Here is an 18,652-nt window from a genome sequence, read left to right on the forward strand (position 1 = left end):
AAATAAGGATTTACATTTTCGATAGCAAATATTTCTCTTCTTCTAAACAGAAATCCTTGGCAGCGTCTTCAAAAAGATTTCTTACGTGCTCGACATAGGTTGCAACAGTCATGCCACATAACCTATATTGATCAGCTATGGTAGTTTTTTTTTTTATTCATCATGAGGAAATAAGGAAGGCCCTAGAAACAATATTATGGTCTTGTCTTGTCCAAGCAAAGTGGTTTTGTGGTAAATTGTTTAGTTTTCTAATTATAAAAAAAGAATTTTTTTGTAAAATTCAGAAAAATGAACTACAAAGGAAATTGAACAAAAAAAAGGAAAAAAAAAATCAAGCAACAAAAAAGAAGATTGAGCAAAATTAAAACGGTAAAGCAAAGAAATTGTAAATACGAAAAAATGGAAAACGTTATTATGTAAATTAGCAATTTACTTAAAAATCACAACTCTATAAATAGGTGTGTTTAATAAGAGAAAAAAGAGAGGATTTGAAAAGAGAAAATTAAGAGGTTTGAGCTGCTACTACTGCGTAATCGAATTCAATTAGTAAGTTTTAACTAAAGCTCCTCCACCGAGTCTAAGCACTGGCAAAGACGATGTCGGCCGCGGTAGAGCAATCGCGTAAGAAAGCGTCTCCGTCTCCGTCGTCTGGGTTATGGTCTTTGCCAGATGAGATTGCTATAGATTGCTTTGCCCGCGTGTCAAGAGTAGACCATGCAGCCTTATCTATGACCTCAAAGAGCAACCGCTCACTGGTGGTTTCGCCTGAGTTATACGAGACACGATCCCGGATGGGTTGCACGGAGGAGTGCGTGTATGTATTCATTGACTCTCCATTTGAGCCAAACCCGCGCTGGTTCATCCTCCGCCGAGGACGAGGCTCTGTAAATAATAATCGGAATCGGCTGATCCCGATCCCGTCGTTCCCAACTCCGCGATCAGCGACCTTGGTTTCCCTGGGGTGTGGGATCTATGTAATTGGCGGATTTAAAAAATGCTTGAAAACCGCGCTTGTCTCGTACCTGGATTGTCGGACTCACACGTGGAGCTACCTCCCTTCCATGAGTGTTGCTCGCGCTGAGGCCCGTGCTGGCGTCTTAGACGGCAAGATATACGTGTTTGGAGGCTGCGTGGAGGATCCCTCAATCTGGGCAGAGGTATTCGACCCAAAGTTGCAAACTTGGAGTAGAGTTGTTATCCCGGAGGACCTGATGAAAGCGACAGAGGTTAGCAAGGTGGTGCAGGGGGAGGAGACTATTACTGTGTCCTGCAACTTTCCGAGGGTACAAGGTTTGTGGAATGATTTTAATTTTTGTGCAACAGATAGATTGTTATACTGTACTTATGCCGACGGGTCTATAATGTGGTGTGACCCTCTGAGCGGGGTAAGGCAAGGGGCCATGGTTTGGAGGCATGTGTATGGTTTAAATGCTCTGAAACCCCTTTTATCCACTTATCCCGTTTCCGATTCCAATTCTATCTTTTTCCGTGGGGACTTGGCTGATGTGTGGCAGTGCTATTTGCTCAGTCATGGTCACAAAAACGGCCTCGATGGCTTCATGCCAGGCAACAAACTCGTCACCTCTTCTCGTGGCAACATTCTCGTCTTCTGGGACGTCCTCGTTGGGGATGCTGATCCCAAGACACTGGAGATTTGGTGTGCTGAGATTTCGATGCAGATGTGGGAAGGCTACAGGTGGGGGAACGTCCTCTGGTCCGAGGTTGTCTTCTCCACTGACCCCCGCTTTGGATTCCATGTTTGCTACTCTGTTTCGCACTCTGTTTCTGTCCATGTTTGAATTAGCTGCTTCTCTACTTTTTTTTTTTATTTTTTTTTTTATTTAAGGTTTTAGTGAAATCATTACTCTTGTCTTGTATCATCAAAAGCTGCATTAAGTTTGCTCTCTTTCCTTATATCTGGCTCCCCTATTGGGTTTTCTTTTTGCTTTTGAATATTATCTGCTTTTTTTTTTCATTGCACCACAGTCCCCTTGTTCTAAGTTATGTTTTCATTAGCAGTTTTCTCAGGGTTAATATATCTGCCATTGACACACTGTGAAGGAAAAGTTTGTTGAAGATCATTTATCCGCAGGTACCTACTATTAATAATTAAAGCGCATTTCATGCTGAATCAGTTTGTACCTTGACTTAAGATAGAAAGATTAGCACACATGTTATACTTAGGTTTGTTTAGTGGCTCCTTCTCCTGTAGAAGATTGCAAACTGTTTTTATTCAATCCTACGTTATTACCTGTCATGAAGATTGGTTTTTTAAATGCTCTGATTTCGAGATACTCATCTCTGCAGATTCCAGTTCAGGGTGGCCTACCATTGCCAGAATAGCTCGTGGATCTGGTTATACATTTTCTAATGGTTGATGACACTGATCTGGCGTTATTTGAGCAAAGTGCACAAGGTGATTTTGAGACTGATTCATTAACCGTAGACACATTTTCTGCTTCTTCTCATTCTTTTGTGGCATTTTATATGCAGAGTAGCTGTAGAGGTAAATGCGAGACAAAACCTTAATGTGTTATCTACAATCGTTTTTAGGTTCCGTTTAACAGTGGTTTGTGTGTGTTTTCATGTTTGATACTATGACCCGGAAGTTTCTGCCCTTTGTATTTTCTACGTCACAGGCTATTTCTTCTAGGATTTGGATTAGTACGGGAAAGGTGATCGGCGTAGCAATTCTCGAAACTTTGTAGTAAACAAGAACGCGAGCCACCCTCAAAAGTATTTCATTCGTCTGAACTCAATGAACAAAGACAGAAGGCGATTAAGCATTCACGACATCACTCATGGCTTATGGAGTCCATGCGGCCCCAGTCCCTGGCTCACAAGTTCCTGGTGCACCAATGAACATGGGTCGAATGCTGTACACCAACGGCTCATAGGTAACACGAAACACCTTTGTTTGTGACAGTGCACTTCGTTTTTGGTGTAAAAAAGATGTGTAAAGGATTTAGTGAACACCCAATGTTCTTTTTAAATGAGCTTTCTTATTTTGTGGGGGTTGTTATGAGGTTCCAATAAAGATGATTAGATTAGTTTGTGAACACAATAAAGAAGCCTGTTATGAAACTTGCAACAAGATAAGACAAGACAACATTGTTTACAGAATCTGAACCTCTGGGAAACCTTGTTATGTAATGTTTATTTATATACATCTATATATAATAGCAAACCCACTTTTTTGTGTCAACTTTTAATCCAACGGATGAGATTAGTTTCAGTTTTAATCCAACGGTTTAAAATTATTAATCATGTCTTTTCGTCGCACCCCCATCTTTCAAAAGTCACACCTCTTAGTCTTTGCATCTCTTTGTTGTACCTCCTGATTTCAAAAATCACATCCATTAATTTTTACACCTTTTAAATCACACCTCTTAGTCTTTGCATCTCTTTGTTGTACCTCTTGGTTTCAAAAATCACATCCATTAATTTTTACACCTTTTAAATCACACCTCTTAGTCTTTGCATCTCTTTGTTGTACCTCCTGGTTTCAAAAATCACATCCATTAATTTTTACACCTTTTAAATCACACATCCTTAGTCTTTGCATCTCTTTGTTGTACCTCCTGGTTTCAAAAATCACATCCATTAATTTTTACACCTTTTAATTTCACACCTCAATGTGTTACACCTCTTTGTTGTACCTCCATGTTTCACATCTATTAATTTTTACACCTTTACATTTCACACCTTTATGTCTTACACCTCTTTGTTTATTATATATAAACTTTTTTTGACTACATAAACAAGTTTCGAACAAAAGAATTGTATTATTGAAGTATTTTTTTTAACTTTCAAGCATCAATCTCTAATTCAAGGTAATTTAATATTTTTGCTGCGAATGACTTGTAGTGTTTCTCGGTTAGATTATTATTACTGCTAGTTGACACTATTAAGTTCATACATTAATCTTAGTTTTGTTAACTTTTAGTCTCTTCAAAATTTTTAGCCTTTCCGGTTTTCATGTTTTTGCATGGCTAATGTTATTAAGTACGTGAGCCATATTTTTTGCATGGCTAATGTTTTTGATTCTCAATGTGCATATTTTATTTTTTGACTTTCTGGAAAAACCAAAACCAAGATACGAGAGGCATGATTATATGCAGTGATGCTAGAGCTACGGATAATCCAAAATTTTTTAACAAACATGGTATAATTATAATTTTATATATGTTCTTATTTTAACCTATTTTTTTCTAACAAACATGGTATAAATGTTATTTTTTTTTTCCATTAGATGTTCATGATCCAGGTTAGTTTACATTTTTTTGTAAATAAAGTTTTTAAAAATTTTAGTTGAATTATACTTTCTGGGTATCAAACATTTTGATAATATATAGAAATATTACAAATGAGCATGGAAATAGAGAGTGCCGAAAAAAAAAGCCAAACATACTTGTGACAACACAAAATCAAATTCTAGAAAGCGTAAGCACGACCAAATGACAAGTCAAGTTAGAAAGAAAAGATCTACTAAAGGTAACTTATTTAGTCTTTGATGACTTTCTAATCTGTATATACAACTTTTTAAAAACATAATGTATAACAGTCACTTTTAGAGTGATCTGGAATCTGCCAAAAAAAAAAAAAAATGCAAGAAATTTATAAAATTAGTGTTGAACCTAAAGAAGAGAACATCAAAAGGTGAGATATTATTATCACCTGTTTCACCACATCGACTTCGTTTTCGCTGTTGTTTATTGAAGAACATGATGGTACCGATTCATTGACATAAGTGGGAAATCAAATAGAGGGGGATGCAGCCTGGATGGAGAGCAGCCGACACGGTGGAATGGGATGGATTGGGAGAGACCAACATAAAATCCTCTGTTCTATATTTTATTAATTTTCTGAACTTTTGTAGTTTAATTGAATTGCTTTGATTGAATAGCTGATGAGTGTACAAGTTTTTGTCTATATGCATTCTTAGTCTGTTACGTCTTGCTTTTTTTTTCTTTTCCAAAGAGGAATATGTGATTTGAAGCAAATATTACAAATCCATGTATCAAATGTGTTAGTAGGAAATAAGGCAATCAAGATTAACCCATTAAAAGGGAGGAAAGAAGGAGGTCTTTTGAGGGAAAACGTGAGACCAACATGCATGTAACTGTGGAAAGCATTATGGCCAAATATATATCTCTAAAAGTTGTAGCTGAAGAATGTAAGTTACTCTATACTAACCAATTAGGTTTGATTGGTCGGTCATATAAAACTCGGTTTTGTACATATCTAAAAGTGAGAGAAAAAAACATCCACAAGCATAAGTGAAATTTTATATATAGTTAAAAGTAATGTTCATAGTAAATCATTTGTATACAAACTCCACTTGCTTACAGCATCGGAATATTGTTTGTGATTTGTGAATCAGTAATCTATGGAAAGAGAAATCGCGTATCAAAGTGAAGGGGAAACGAAACTCAATCCAGCCATCTACTTCGATCCCAATCTTCGACCTTCCTTCGACAAGTGGCATTTAGTATTTTCTCGATTTAGTAAATAAACCAAGAGAGAAGCAGCCTTGTATGTATTTCGATTGATAATGATCAACAACAAAGACAATTTCTAATAGTGAATTAAGAAAGGATACCAATATATAGCACCATATGGTCGGAGACAAACATAAGTGAAATTTTATATATGGTTAAAAGTAATGTTCATAGTAAATCAAGCTCTAAAAAAGGCTCACTTTTGTGTGTGACAACATAAAATATAATAAAATTGAAATGAATTTTTGGCTTTTTAATTAGCAGAAAGCAATAGCAAGAAGTGAAAATGATCAAATTGATTGAGAAAAGAAAGAATTTAGGATGAATTACAAATGTTAAATTTCAATTTAGAATTCCACCTCTCCGTGCGGCAACGCACGGGTCGCAATGGCATTCCGGTTTGGTTCAACTGGATACTTTGTAGAGAATCGGAAATGAATTTCATTTGACTGAATATATATATATATATATGAACGTGAAAAATAGTTTCAATAGATTCAGTTATTGTTATTGGACAAGTGAACAAAACATCTACTTTCATATCCATATGGTTTTCAAGCTGAAGCATAGAATCAAAGTGACTCTTGTCGGGATTCGTTCTCCTTAAAATTACGTCAAAAAGCTGATAGATTTCTCATAAGATCTTGGGGTGTGATTTATCTTCCACAGTAAACTAATGAACTTCTAAGTCTACTCCCAAGGTTCAAGCTTGCCATCTCAACAGTTTCGATGGAAACTACAAGCACCCAAAAGGGTTCCCACAATACAGCAGCGTCTGGCTTCCTCGATATTGCTTCGATGGGATCATAGGGGTTCTTGCAGCTTGCCAACACGCCCCAAGAGATGGATCATGCATCAGTAGTGCTCTAGCTTTGGGTTAATCTTGTGAACTTCCTCCATGGACTTGAACATTTCTTTGTCCCGTTACACAACCATCCAACCATGAACAGAAGGTAGCAGCAACCCAACAAATGCCACTGCATCAGGGGTTTTCTCCCTCTCGCTGAAGTAGTAACCAACGGTGTTAGGAACTCTTTAAAACCAACCAAGGAAGGAATCAACATGCTTGAACTGATGAAGGAAGAAACGAAAATGCCTGCTAGTGTTCTGCCAATCTCCAATTCCCCTAGGCTAGACTCGCACAAGCGGAGAGAATACTTAAACAAATACCAGTCATATAAAACGCTTGTCCTTGGGCTCACAAATGTATAACAAGACTGATGCGAATTCTCAAGAACTTTAAAAAAAAAAAAAATCAAAATTAAGTACAGAAACTTTTTGACATTCTGAAACCATGGGACGGCCACTGCAGTATGGTTAACAATTGCAGGAGCTGGACATATTTTCAAGTTTCGAATTTTGTGTGAACATGAATGTGGACTGGTCCCAAATTTTATTACAAGCGGGTTACTTATCAAACAAAAGAGATAATAATGTCAGTGAGCGATCCAACAAGTGAAGCAACCAAAGCTTGGGGACACAACACAAACAAGTTTCAAAGGAAAATATAAAATAACGACAGATTCTCAGTAATTCCCAAGAACAAATGCTGAATAAACCTTTCCTCATTTTTGTTTGAAGAAACCTTTCCTCATATTGGTTTACTGAGACGGTTTCTCCTCTTCTTTCTTGGAGGATAAATACCTGTCATTAAAAACCCACATTTAGGGGATTATTTCCTAAAGCCTTTTAAAGTTAGAACAGTAATCCTACAAGCATAATTCGAGTTTCCCGGCTATCTGTTCACATATACATATGGTTCTCTGTAGAATAGAACTTACCCCTGGGCTCTAGCCCAACGTGAGAGCTGGTAGAGCTGTACAGTCTCGTTTGATGCATGGCACGCAAGTAGCAAGTAGTTGCGGGGTTGCACCATCCAGGCAAATCTCATGAACAATGCAGAGTAAACGCACATCGCTGTACAAAACCAAAAGATGTAATGAGAGTCTTAGCTAATAATAATAATAATGTTTGCATATATATAAAGGTGGGGATCTCTTTATTATATGTTTACCTGAAGACATGTTTCCAGAAATCATTTCAGGAGGCTTCTGCATATCCACCAAACCCTGTAGCGAAATCAATTCGAAACTATTAATGAATCCAATGGATCAACAAAAAAAGGATGGATTGATATTAAAGAAAGACATGGAAAGAGAGAAACATACAGCAGCAACAAAACCCCAGTTAGCAATAGGCCCCCAGAAATGGGTTGTTTTAGGGCCAATTGGACTGTTCAAGAACGCTTGGAACCTTGATGTAGCCATCTCTATCTTCTGAAATTGTAAATAAAAAAAAAAAAAAAAATGTCAAATTCAGATTATGTGAGAGACTGATGATTACATGAGACAGTTAACATGAATGTCAACCTAAGTGTGATAAGTAAAATACTTGAATCAGAGAGTCACATACATTTTAAAAGACTTTGTATCTCAACATAAAGACAAGTCTTATCATATATACACAGAATTTGATTGGAGAATCAAAGATACATATAATTCAACGTAAAGCCAAATCTTACACAAGCATATGAAGAATCAAACCCGGAGCCCTCGAAATTAGGGTTTTTATTTTTGTGGGAAAACCTACTCGAATTGGAGTTACTTGAAAAATCACAATACAACTTTCGATTTACCAATCTAAAGCAATTATGACGAATTTAGGTGAAAGTGTCTTGTAACAGACAGAAAGAGAACATTTAGGTTAAAATCAATCTTGTGATGTGATTGCTCTCATTAAGTAAATTGAGATCGAGACAAACCTGGGGGATTCGAACAGGAAAAAAATCGAAGAAGAAGCTGATTGCTCCCAATTGAGCCGAGTTGGTGAGGGGAATAAAAAAGACAGACAGACGGAACAGAAAGAGAGAGGGCAACAACACAACACAGAGTACAAAAGTCAAAAGCCTTATTGGGTTTTTGGGCTTTTTCACTTCTTTTTTTTCTTTGGTCAAATGAAAAAAATAAATTAATTAAGGGAGAACGTTCGGTTAGCCAAACCGGAAGCTTTCAATTTGAAAAATATGAGATAAACAAAATTTGAAAAAAAAAAAAAAAATCTTAAAATGCAAAAACGTTTCTAAGGCATGGAAAAACATTGGTTAATTTTGCGATGTCATTTCCACTAGCTAGCTCCGAACAACATCTATGGGTTGGAAGGCTACCAATTAAGTATCAGCTTCATGCTCATGCATGAGGCATGATCGATGCTCCATGATCATATCATACATGTCATAGGACCATACTAGTGATTTTAGTTCCCCATTGAAGAACGAAAGAAAGAAAGATTTGGTCTCTAAAATTTTAGTTCCTACTAGCTAGGATACGAAGTTACTAAGTTACGAACATCAATGGTTCATATTTTTGATGAAAAAAATCTAACCTAATTAATGCTAAACTACATTAAAAATTGCCACTTTGCCAGGCCATGCGGAACACCGGAAGTTTTTAGTTTTAGTGGATACTTGAATAACGTACTATGCCGAAGTTGTACTCCTTTTGTGCTATATACAACATCTGAAGGTTCTCGAATTAATCTCTTAAAAAAAACATTTTGGCATGGATGGAAACACTGAAAATATCCAAAGTTTATATATGTCCTGGTAGACCTGTTTTTTCTTTTCTTCTTTGTCTATTTCGATCGAGAGGTGATTTAGAAAGTCAACCGACTGCAGTTGTTTGTCTCTTCTCGAGACATTAGGAATTTAGGACATATCAAAGATTTCTTCACAAACAGTAATTTAGTTAGGTCTCTCTTTGTTAAAATTGTTTAATATCCTATTTTTGGTAAACAGTCTCATTTTACTAAAATATTGTTTATTTAACTACAAATGTGAAACCATAATAAGAAAATAATTTTGAATAATAAAAAGTAAAACAAAACAAAAAAGAAAACTTCCAACTTAAAATATTAAAAAGGAAAAAACCAAAATTATAAAGAAAACTTCCAAAAAAAAAAAACATTAGTTTCCCATAATTATTCTCTTTGTTTTCCGTTTCTTCAAATATATATTAGTTTCCGGGGGAGGCAAAAAAAAAAAATCACACAATTCAATTGAAAGAAGACAAGAGAGAAAAGAAGATATGGCGTTGCAGAGATCAACAGCGTCGTTTAGGAGACAAGGATCGTCGGGACTCATCTGGAATGACAGGTTCATGAGTGGAGAGATTCGTCCCAACGTGGAAAGACAAGAAGAATTGAGCAACGATCATCGTGACGGATCAATGGCGGCTAGTACGCCTCCAACGGTGCAACGTAGCGCATCAGACGGAGGACGTGGCCATGGTGGCGCAAGAGTACTTGGGGAGATATCTCCAGCTTTGGATCCACCTTCTCCTAAGATATCTTCCGTTGGTTGTGGCTTTTGTTCTTTGTTTTCGTCTAACGGCCGGAGAGGAAGAAGCAAATCGAGGTAGGACTTAGGAGAAAGATCAAGCGCCTGGAAGTTTATAATTAGATTATCAATAAGTTGTAATTAATTCATATTTATTAATCACAACAATTGATCATGATGACATTATATTCAGGATTTGGTTATGTTCTTCTCGTTTGTGCAAAACAAAAATTCGAAATCTTGATGGACTAAAGCGAAGATTTTTTATTTTTTTTGGTTTATGATATGACGTTTACGAATGTGTTTTGTTTGTGGGTTATCATCGGTTTCTCATGTAAAAGAGGTTTCTTCGAATTAGTTTTGGAATGAGTCATTGTGTGCTAAAGCCGGAGACCAAATAGTTTGAATGGTCTTTCTGAATGTACATAGTGGGTATATGATACGTAGCGAAAATATATCAGGTAATGTATAAAGACAATTGAAAAATTCTATTATAATTTATAGCTTTCTTGATTGGTGAAATCACAAAACAAAGATCCAGAAAAGATGAAAACATGACAAGAACTTTTACTTGTAAACCCGATCGAGCGTGGTGGTACGTAAGCTGACTATGACCAATTAAGGAAATTTTTTGGATACACCCCTCGGTTTGGATTCCACCGTACGTGTGTTAATATTGTGCAATGACACTTGGTTACTTAGGTTTCGGACCGGATACTTTTGTTTGTTGTTGGTTAATGGAAGACTCTTGACCAAAAATATGCTAACTCTCCCGGAATTAGTTAGGCGTTTCGATGAAACTCATATTTCCAAATCCAATGCTAAGTTCTTTTTTTATTAAATCTATAAACAAAAACTTCTCTTCGGCTACTCGTTGTATTAGACGTCCTCTTAGGAATAAAACTTTGGTGTTGTACAAGACTCAAAAGTGTTGTTTAATTACAACGAGGAATAATATAGAAGTGGAAATCAAGTACCAACGATTCTTTTTTGCTACATCAAGCTCTCCTAAAGGAACTCCCCCTACTATAAGTTTTTCGAAATTGAGATTCTAATGTATGTTTATAGAGTCTGAATATTAAGATTAAGAATTATAAAAGATATCTCCTTTTATTAGCTTTGAAACTCACTCAAAACAAAGCCTCTCAATCTCTCTCTCTCAAATTCATACATCAATCTCTCATCAATGTATCTCTATTTATATAACACCAAAAACAAAAACCAAATCCTATTAGGAATCCTTCTATGCCTAGATATCTCCTAAACATATTTGATCTTATCTTCCTTAACCATTGCTCGGTTAAGTAATTAACTTACTCCTCAAGTTAAACCTCAAGCTTATCCAACAATCTCCCCCATAAGCTTGAAACTCTTCTTCATGACTTCTTGCACACCTATGTGAACTCTCATTTCCTTGAACCTGTTCTTCTCAAGTGCTTTTGTAAGAATGTCAGCTCTCTGTGCGACTCCAGGAATGTGCTCCACTGCGATCAATCCATTCTCGATGCATTCTCTTATGAAGTGGTATCGCCGGTGAATGTGCTTGCTTTTCCCGTGGAAGACAGGGTTCTTCGTGAGGGCGATTGCAGATTTGTTATCGACTAGAATTGTCACTGACTCACTCTCGGTCCCATTGATCTCTGCAATCAGGTCCTGCAACCATATCGCCTGTTTAGCTGCCTCAGTGGCTGCCATGAATTCAGCTTCACAAGAGGAGAGAGCTACAACTTGTTGCTTCTGAGAACACCAAGTAATAGGACACTCGTTAAAATAGAAAATGTGACCTGCAGTACTCCTTCCATCATCCGGATCAACACTCAAGCTGCTGTCACTAAATCCTATCAACCCTGTCTTGTTCCCACGCTTGAAATAGAGACCATGCGAGCAGGTTCCCCGTAGATAACGTAAAATTTGCTTAAGTGCGACTCCGTGTGACTCTCTTGGTTCCTGCAAATACCTGCTCAGAACTCCTATAGGATACGACAAGTCTGGCCGTGTATGGAGCAAATATCTAAGGCACCCAATAATTCTACGATAGTTCTTCTCATCAACCTGCTTTTCATGTCTTGCTTTACAAAGCTCCAGACCAAACTCCATAGGGATAAGGACAGAATTGCAATCACTCATTCCTGTCTCAGCAAGAATTTTCTTCACGTAGCTTTCTTGTCTTAATATGATTCCATCCTTCTCTTGAAACACCTCTATACCAAGGTAATAGGTAAGCTTCCCTAAGTCACTCATTTCAAACTTCTTTGCCATTCCCCTTCTAAAATCCAGTATGATCTCTAAGCTTGAGCCAGTAACAAGCAAATCATCCACATAAACAGCCACAATGAGAAGATGACCTCGTTCTTGCTTTCTGTATAAGGAGGGTTCCTTGGAGCATTTTTCAAACTTCAATTCCAACAGAATCTTATTTAGCTTAGTGTTCCAAGCCCTTGGAGCTTGTTTTAGACCATAAAGGGCTTTGTGTAACTTATAAACCTTCTCTTCCTTCCCTTGAGTAACAAAACCTTCTGGTTGACTAACATACACATCCTCTCTTAACTCACCATGAAGAAATACAGTCTTAACATCCAGATGATGTAGTTCCCATCCATTCGAAGCTGCTAGAGCAATGATGAAGCGTATCGTTTCAATGCGAGCCACAGGTGCGAACACTTCTTCAAAGTCTATTCCATGTCTCTATACATAGCCTTTTGCCACCAGCCTTGCTTTGTACTTGTTTATGCTATTGTCAGAGTTACGTTTTATTTTGAACACCCACTTTAAGCCAATTGCCTTACATCCAATCGGAAGATCAACGAGACTCCAAGTTTTATTCTTAGTAATTGATGCAATTTCTTCCTCACACACATCTCTCCATACCTGTAGCTCCATTGCTTCTTCGAATAACGATGGTTCTCCATTGATAGTAAGCAACAAATGTTCTCCCTCAAGTTCTGCTATCAAAACATAATCTTTCAAGTAGTTCGGTTTTCCTGCTTGTCTGCTCGATCTTCTTAACACAACAGCAGATTGAGACGGTTCTTGTGCTTCTTCTATCACCGGTTCTAACTCTCCTGCAGAACCATCATCAGATTCATCGCCTGCATCATCTTTTTCTCGATCACCCTCTCTGTTTTCCTCTGTTTCTGCAGTCTCGTTTTTATCTCTAATCCCATTATTTCCATAGTTTCCAAAACTAAGAGTGAACATCCCTGAATCCAAAGCTGATTCTTCTGAATTTCTCCACATCCAGCTCTTGTTTTCATCAAAGACAACATCCCTACTTACAACGATCTTTCTTTTAACAGGATCAAGAAGTCGATATGCTTTGGAACCAGGCTCTGTTCCAAGGTTGACAAGCATCCGCGATCTGTCATCCAGCTTCTTGAGGTGTGGAGTCTCAGTTTTTGCAAAACAAATACAGCCAAACACACGGAGATGTTCTAAGTTTGGTTTCTTCTTCTTAAGTGCTTCGTATGGTGTTAGATTCTCCAATACTCTCGTTCCCACTCTGTTGATTAGATAGGTTGCATGTCTTATCGCCTCTCCCCATAGATAGTTTGGCATGTTCATGTGCTTTAGGATGCTTCGAGTCATCCCTAACAAAGTCCTGTTCCGTCTCTCAACTACTCCGTTTTGTTGCGGTGTGTAGGGTGCAGTAAGATGTCTGTTGATTCCTTCCCTTTCGCAAAACATTTGAAACTCTTGAGATATAAATTCTCCTCCTCTGTCTGTTCGAAATGCCTTGATAGTGTTTCCAGTCTCAAGTTCAATAGCGGATTTGAGTTTTTTAAACTTCTCGAACGCCTCACTCTTCTCATTCAGGAGATTTGACCACATATAGCGAGAGTAGTCATCAATCAACACGAAAATGTACCTCTTTTTCGCAGCTGTAGTTGGAGAAATAGGTCCACAGAGATCTCCATGAACAAGCTCTAAGGCTTGTTTCGCTCGATAGGATGTTGATTTCGGGAATGCTTGTCTCGCTTGTTTTCCAAATAAGCATGAAGCACATGTTTCTCCTCCTTTTGGAACACTTGGTATCCCGGTGACTAACTCTTTTACTACCATCTTCTTGATAGTTTCATAGTTGATGTGTCCTAAACGAGCGTGCCACTTTGTTGAATCATTCAAACCTGCAATCTGCAGACATCTTGAATTCTCGACCTCTAAATTCACCTTATAGAGTCTGTTTCTTGACCGAGTAGCTCTTACCAATAGATTCCCGTCACCATCATGCAAGGTTAGAAAATCTTTTCTCATTCGTACATCGCATCCTGACTCAGTAGCTTGTCCTAAGCTGATGATGTTGCTTTTAAGATCTGGGATGAAATAGACCTCTGCCAATATCTTTTGTTCTCCATTCTTGGTGATAAATAGGATCGAGCCTTTACCTTTTATATCAACAAGTGAGTCATCACCAAAACGAACCTTTCCCGTGATTCTTGTGTCGAGCTTGTTAAACCATGACCTATTACCTGTCATGTGATTGCTGGCGCCATTATCAAGGTACCAGACCTTGTCTAAGGATGCTTCAAGTTCTTTCGGTTTTACATTCTTTTCATTGAGATACACCATCTCGTGCATCAAAAGAGATTCTGCTTCATGTGTATCATCTTCTTCTTTCTCCTGCAGTTCCTAAAGTTTAATCAATTTAAGCAAACGATCTGGACACTCGGAGGCGTAATGTCCCAGTTTGTCGCATCGAAAGCATGTTATCTTAGTCTTATCCCTTTGCTGATAACCATACTCCCTCGGTTGATAGCCAAAACGACCACTGTTGAATCTTCCGCGACCCCTACCACGGCCACGACCTGATCCTCTACCTCTACCTCCATCATAAAAAGATTCCTGCATCGGTGGAGCACTGTTTGTATACATAAGTTTCCCCTGGCCATCTTGTGGAGGAACGTTTGCATACAGAAGTTTGCTCGGACCCTCTTGTGAATCTTCCTCTTCTTGGATTCGTTCTTCATAGGTTTTTAGTCTTCCAACAATATCTTCAAACGTTGTTGTTTTAAGATCAATAACCTGCTCGAGTGCTGCAATTATATGTATATACTTCGTTCTTGGTAAGCTCTTTAGAAACTTCTTGACAATCTTTGTTTCTTCAATAGTTTCTCCCAAGGATGCAGATTTGGTAGAGATTTCTGATAGTTTTCCGACAAAATCATCAATTGTGTTGGTATCCTTCATCTTCAATCTATCAAATTCAGCCATCAAAGTCTGTAGTCGTGCTTCCTTTACCCTCTCAGCGCCAACGTTTCTTGTTTTGATAGCATCCCAGACAGCTTTGGACTTTGTTTGATTACCAACTTGTAATAGCAATGCTTCTGGTATTGATTGGAACAGCAGAGCCCTGGCAAGATCGTTCTTCTCAACGTCATTTGACCCTGGATCAATTGTTTCCCAAACCTTATTCACTCGCAGCATCACCTCTATCTTCATGGACCAAACCGTGTAGTTGGAACTGTTTAGCATCGGAGACTGCAATGATGAATGACTTCCTTCCTTCGGTTTATTGGTGATGGTAGCTAATTCACTCATGTTTTAAATCGGAACCTGGATAGCTCTGATACCAAATATAGAGTCTGAATATTAAGATTAAGAATTATAAAAGATATCTCCTTTTATTAGCTTTGAAACTCACTCAAAACAAAGCCTCTCAATCTCTCTCTCTCAAACTCATACATAAATATAGAGTCTGAATATTAAGATTAAGAATTATAAAAGATATCTCCTTTTATTAGCTTTGAAACTCACTCAAAACAAAGCCTCTCAATCTCTCTCTCTCAAACTCATACATCAATCTCTCATCAATGTATCTCTATTTATATAACACCAAAAACAAAAACCAAATCCTATTAGGAATCCTTCTATGCCTAGATATCTCCTAAATATATTTGATCTTATCTTCCTTAACCATTGTTCGGTTAAATAATTAACTTACTACTCAAGTTAAACCTCAAGCTTATCCAACAATGTTCACTTAATATAATGACCAACTTAATAGTTGATGTAATCGTAATTTGAGGAACAAGATAATTACTTTAATCTTTAAGGAATGCGCATATAAATTAACGTATAATCCAAATAAACTCAACACATAGGAAAGAATCGTTGTTTCTTTTTTAGTTTTCTTGCTATAAGGTAAATAAAGAATCGTTGTTTCAACTCATATATAATTATAAATAGTATGAAAAAGAACAGAGTAATAGTGAATTTACAGTAAGCCTTTATAGATTACGATTGGTATTAAGTTACAACCTAAAGGAGAAGAGATCGAGAGAAGAAAAAAAACAATATGTAATAAAAACAAAAAGAATCAATGGGGAGAAGCAGGACGAACTTTGGTTTTGAAGAGGAGAATGTAGAGTTTGTCCATTGAGAAATAAATAAAACAACCTGTGGAGTGTGTCACGAACGATCCGAAACTTGACCCTACGATGCAATGCCATGCTGGTCCATACCCTTTGTCAAATTCCTGCATATTTTTTACAATATCTCACTTACATCAATATAAATCCCTTACGCAAGTGAACAAAACTGAAATAAATAATTGAAAATTTGGATCCTTTTTACAAGAAAATGGATCTGGTTAAAATTTCAACTATGTCATCAGAATGTCAGACTTGTTTTACCAAATGTCTCTCTACACAATATTTCTCGAAATGATCTTTATAGTAGTCAATCCTTAACGTGAAGATTGAGAGAGAGAGACAAAAGAGGGATCCAGAAAATAAGTTAGAAAAAGGGATAAGAGTTTGGAAGAGGACCACATGGCTCTGTTGGGTCATTCCCCTTGATGCCCTTTTCATACATTAGCTGGACCATTTCCCCATCACTCTGTTTTCTTATTTAATTCTCTTAATCTATTCACTCTTCCATCCATTTTATTTTTGTAGATCCAAAAAACCAATAAATTAATTGTTTTCTAATAGTATTTGCAGCCCATTGAACACCCGGTCATTTGTTTGATATTGACATCGAATATCATGAAAAAAGCAATTGGTTATAATAAGGCTTAAGAGAGATGGATGATGTGTCATTTTCCTAGCATACTTTGTAGTCCTTTTAATGACTTAGCGACAATAAGTAATTTAGATGTTTTAGGTATAAAGAATGAGATGTTTGCCTACTTGTTCGTAGATATGTGGCTTGAACGAAAAAACCAATAGAAGCTATCTCAGTCTCATCATCAATTTCTATGCCCATTCCAACAATTTAACATACAAATTTTAAGGACAAACACAATAAACTTAGAGACGTTCTAACACTGTAAAATGTTGAACCTAAAACACCAAGACAAGATTAAATACTCAATTACTTACTCATATTTCTAAAACGGGATTAATCATAGACCAAACTCCAATCTAATCCAAAAGTCTTTAGTTAACATGAAAACACACAAAAGAAGTAATTCCAGTAATATATAAAATATATATATTCTAGGGATATTATAAGTTTTGGTATTTATCAATCTTTTTTGTCCTTGACTTGATGAAAAATCAGACTCTTGGGATATAGAAATATTCATGCATATGTAAATTATATGATTAAATAAGAGAAAGAGACAAAAAGGAGAAGAGGAAAAAAAGGGGTTACTAACCTTCTTGAGATTGAAAGCCATGTGCTTCGAACTAAACTTCTCCAAACTATCTAAAGTCATTCTCGCACACCTAAACGCATGTGCCTGCATAAACCCCGGCATGTCCGCAGCTAGTATCCTCACCGTCAACATCTCCGCTGCTGCAGCTATCCTCGCCGCCGTATCCTTCTCCACGTGAGACACCGATTTCCTCCCCTCCTCCGCCGCACCACCACCACCGTCTCTCTTTCTTTCGTTATTTCTACTACTACAAGTCTCCAACTCGAAGATGTCTCTCATCACATGGTTTTGTGTTTTGTGCGACTGGACGATTGGTTTTGCTTCTACTTCGACTTGAGGTATCGATGGTCGGATCGGGATCTTTGGTTTGGATTTAGGGTTTATGAGTGAATGCTTCGAAGTTGTGATGGAGAATTTGTAGAAGTTCATGAGACTTTTCTTCTTCGACTTTTTGGTTCTCTCTTCATTCATTTTTGTTTATTTTTTTCCTTTTTCCCGTAACAATATTTTGTTGTGGAACTCTTTTAGTGGCTCATATGCGTTATTTATACGGAAGAGTCAAGAGACATACTTTTAGTCCTCTCTCTATTATTTCTTTTGATAATTGAATATATAGAACAAATCCCTTTTATAATAAAACGGAAGTACACAACATTGTTTTGGTAGACTTTATAATTTTAATAAATGGTTACAAATAGGTTATACATATATTATAAATTAATCCATATATTAATTGTAACAAATAAAACTTAATTGTAACAGAAAATCTTAAACTGGTTATTCCAAATTGATAGTTCATGGATATTCCAAAACTTTATTTTCGGAAGATCACGTATATGGTTCCAAATATCTAGAATCACAATATTACTGATTTATTTTCCACATATTTTATTGATAAACATAAACCACATCAATTAAAAAGTTATTAAAGGGATAAAAATAGTTTAATCTCAATAAAAAAAAAATCAAATCTCGCTAATTTAACAAGACTAATTGTGATCTTCGGGATCGTATTCAGAAATTAAAAATTAAACTTTAATGCTAGATTAGGACCGTGATAAACCACATCAATTAAAAAGTTATTAAAGGGATAAAAATAGTTTAATCTCAATCATAAAAAGAATCAAATCTCGCTAATTTAACAAGACTAATTGTGATCTTCCGGATCGCATTCAGAAATTAAAAATTAAACCTTAATGCTAGATTAGGACCGTGCTAGAG

The 18,652-nt window shown here is 36.8% G+C and overlaps 5 protein-coding genes across 9 annotated transcripts; 2 read left to right on the forward strand and 3 right to left on the reverse strand.

Moving 5' to 3' along the window:
• Nucleotides 1–480: 480 nt before the first annotated feature.
• LOC104770387 (F-box/kelch-repeat protein At4g39560-like) lies at nucleotides 481–3,084 on the forward strand. 4 transcript variants are annotated; one of them, XR_015592755.1, is made up of 5 exons: nucleotides 489–1,290; nucleotides 1,529–1,721; nucleotides 2,020–2,092; nucleotides 2,308–2,416; nucleotides 2,494–3,084. XR_015592755.1 is itself a non-coding variant. In XM_019241792.2 (4 exons), the coding sequence occupies exons 1-3, from the start codon at nucleotides 597–599 to the stop codon at nucleotides 2,057–2,059; spliced, it is 927 nt and encodes a 308-aa protein (XP_019097337.2). In that variant the 5' UTR covers nucleotides 481–596; the 3' UTR covers nucleotides 2,060–2,092; nucleotides 2,308–3,084. The 4 variants fall into 4 exon arrangements, 2 of the variants coding, with proteins under 2 accessions (XP_019097337.2, XP_087360965.1); XR_015592754.1 differs by having other exon boundaries at nucleotides 481–1,721; XM_019241792.2 differs by having other exon boundaries at nucleotides 481–1,290; nucleotides 2,308–3,084.
• Nucleotides 3,085–6,843: 3,759 nt separating this feature from the next.
• LOC104770389 (mitochondrial pyruvate carrier 1) lies at nucleotides 6,844–8,404 on the reverse strand. 2 transcript variants are annotated; one of them, XM_010494808.3, is made up of 5 exons: nucleotides 8,263–8,404; nucleotides 7,670–7,777; nucleotides 7,516–7,570; nucleotides 7,283–7,418; nucleotides 6,844–7,145 (listed from the first exon to the last, which is right to left on the reverse strand). In XM_010494808.3, the coding sequence occupies exons 2-5, from the start codon at nucleotides 7,766–7,768 to the stop codon at nucleotides 7,103–7,105; spliced, it is 333 nt and encodes a 110-aa protein (XP_010493110.1). In that variant the 5' UTR covers nucleotides 7,769–7,777; nucleotides 8,263–8,404; the 3' UTR covers nucleotides 6,844–7,102. The 2 variants fall into 2 exon arrangements, with proteins under 2 accessions (XP_010493110.1, XP_010493111.1); XM_010494809.3 differs by having other exon boundaries at nucleotides 8,023–8,360.
• Nucleotides 8,405–9,467: 1,063 nt separating this feature from the next.
• LOC104770390 (uncharacterized protein At1g15400) lies at nucleotides 9,468–10,101 on the forward strand. The gene has a single exon (XM_010494810.2). It carries the CDS (start codon nucleotides 9,584–9,586, stop codon nucleotides 9,914–9,916), a length of 333 nt encoding a protein of 110 aa, XP_010493112.1. The 5' UTR covers nucleotides 9,468–9,583; the 3' UTR covers nucleotides 9,917–10,101.
• Nucleotides 10,102–14,460: 4,359 nt separating this feature from the next.
• Nucleotides 14,461–15,369, reverse strand: LOC147918668 (uncharacterized). The gene has a single exon (XM_087503631.1). The coding sequence runs from the start codon at nucleotides 15,367–15,369 to the stop codon at nucleotides 14,461–14,463; it is 909 nt and encodes a 302-aa protein (XP_087359757.1).
• A 618-nt stretch (nucleotides 15,370–15,987) lies between these two features.
• LOC104770391 (uncharacterized) lies at nucleotides 15,988–18,064 on the reverse strand. The gene is made up of 2 exons (XM_010494811.3): nucleotides 17,432–18,064; nucleotides 15,988–16,306 (listed from the first exon to the last, which is right to left on the reverse strand). Exons 1-2 carry the CDS (start codon nucleotides 17,900–17,902, stop codon nucleotides 16,148–16,150), a joined length of 630 nt encoding a protein of 209 aa, XP_010493113.1. The 5' UTR covers nucleotides 17,903–18,064; the 3' UTR covers nucleotides 15,988–16,147.
• Between the last annotated feature and the right edge of the window lie 588 nt (nucleotides 18,065–18,652).

This window comes from Camelina sativa, chromosome 20, assembly GCF_030686135.1.
Source record: "Camelina sativa cultivar CO46 ecotype springtype chromosome 20, ASM3068613v1".
In the NCBI taxonomy this organism is placed as follows: Eukaryota; Viridiplantae; Streptophyta; class Magnoliopsida; order Brassicales; family Brassicaceae; genus Camelina; species Camelina sativa.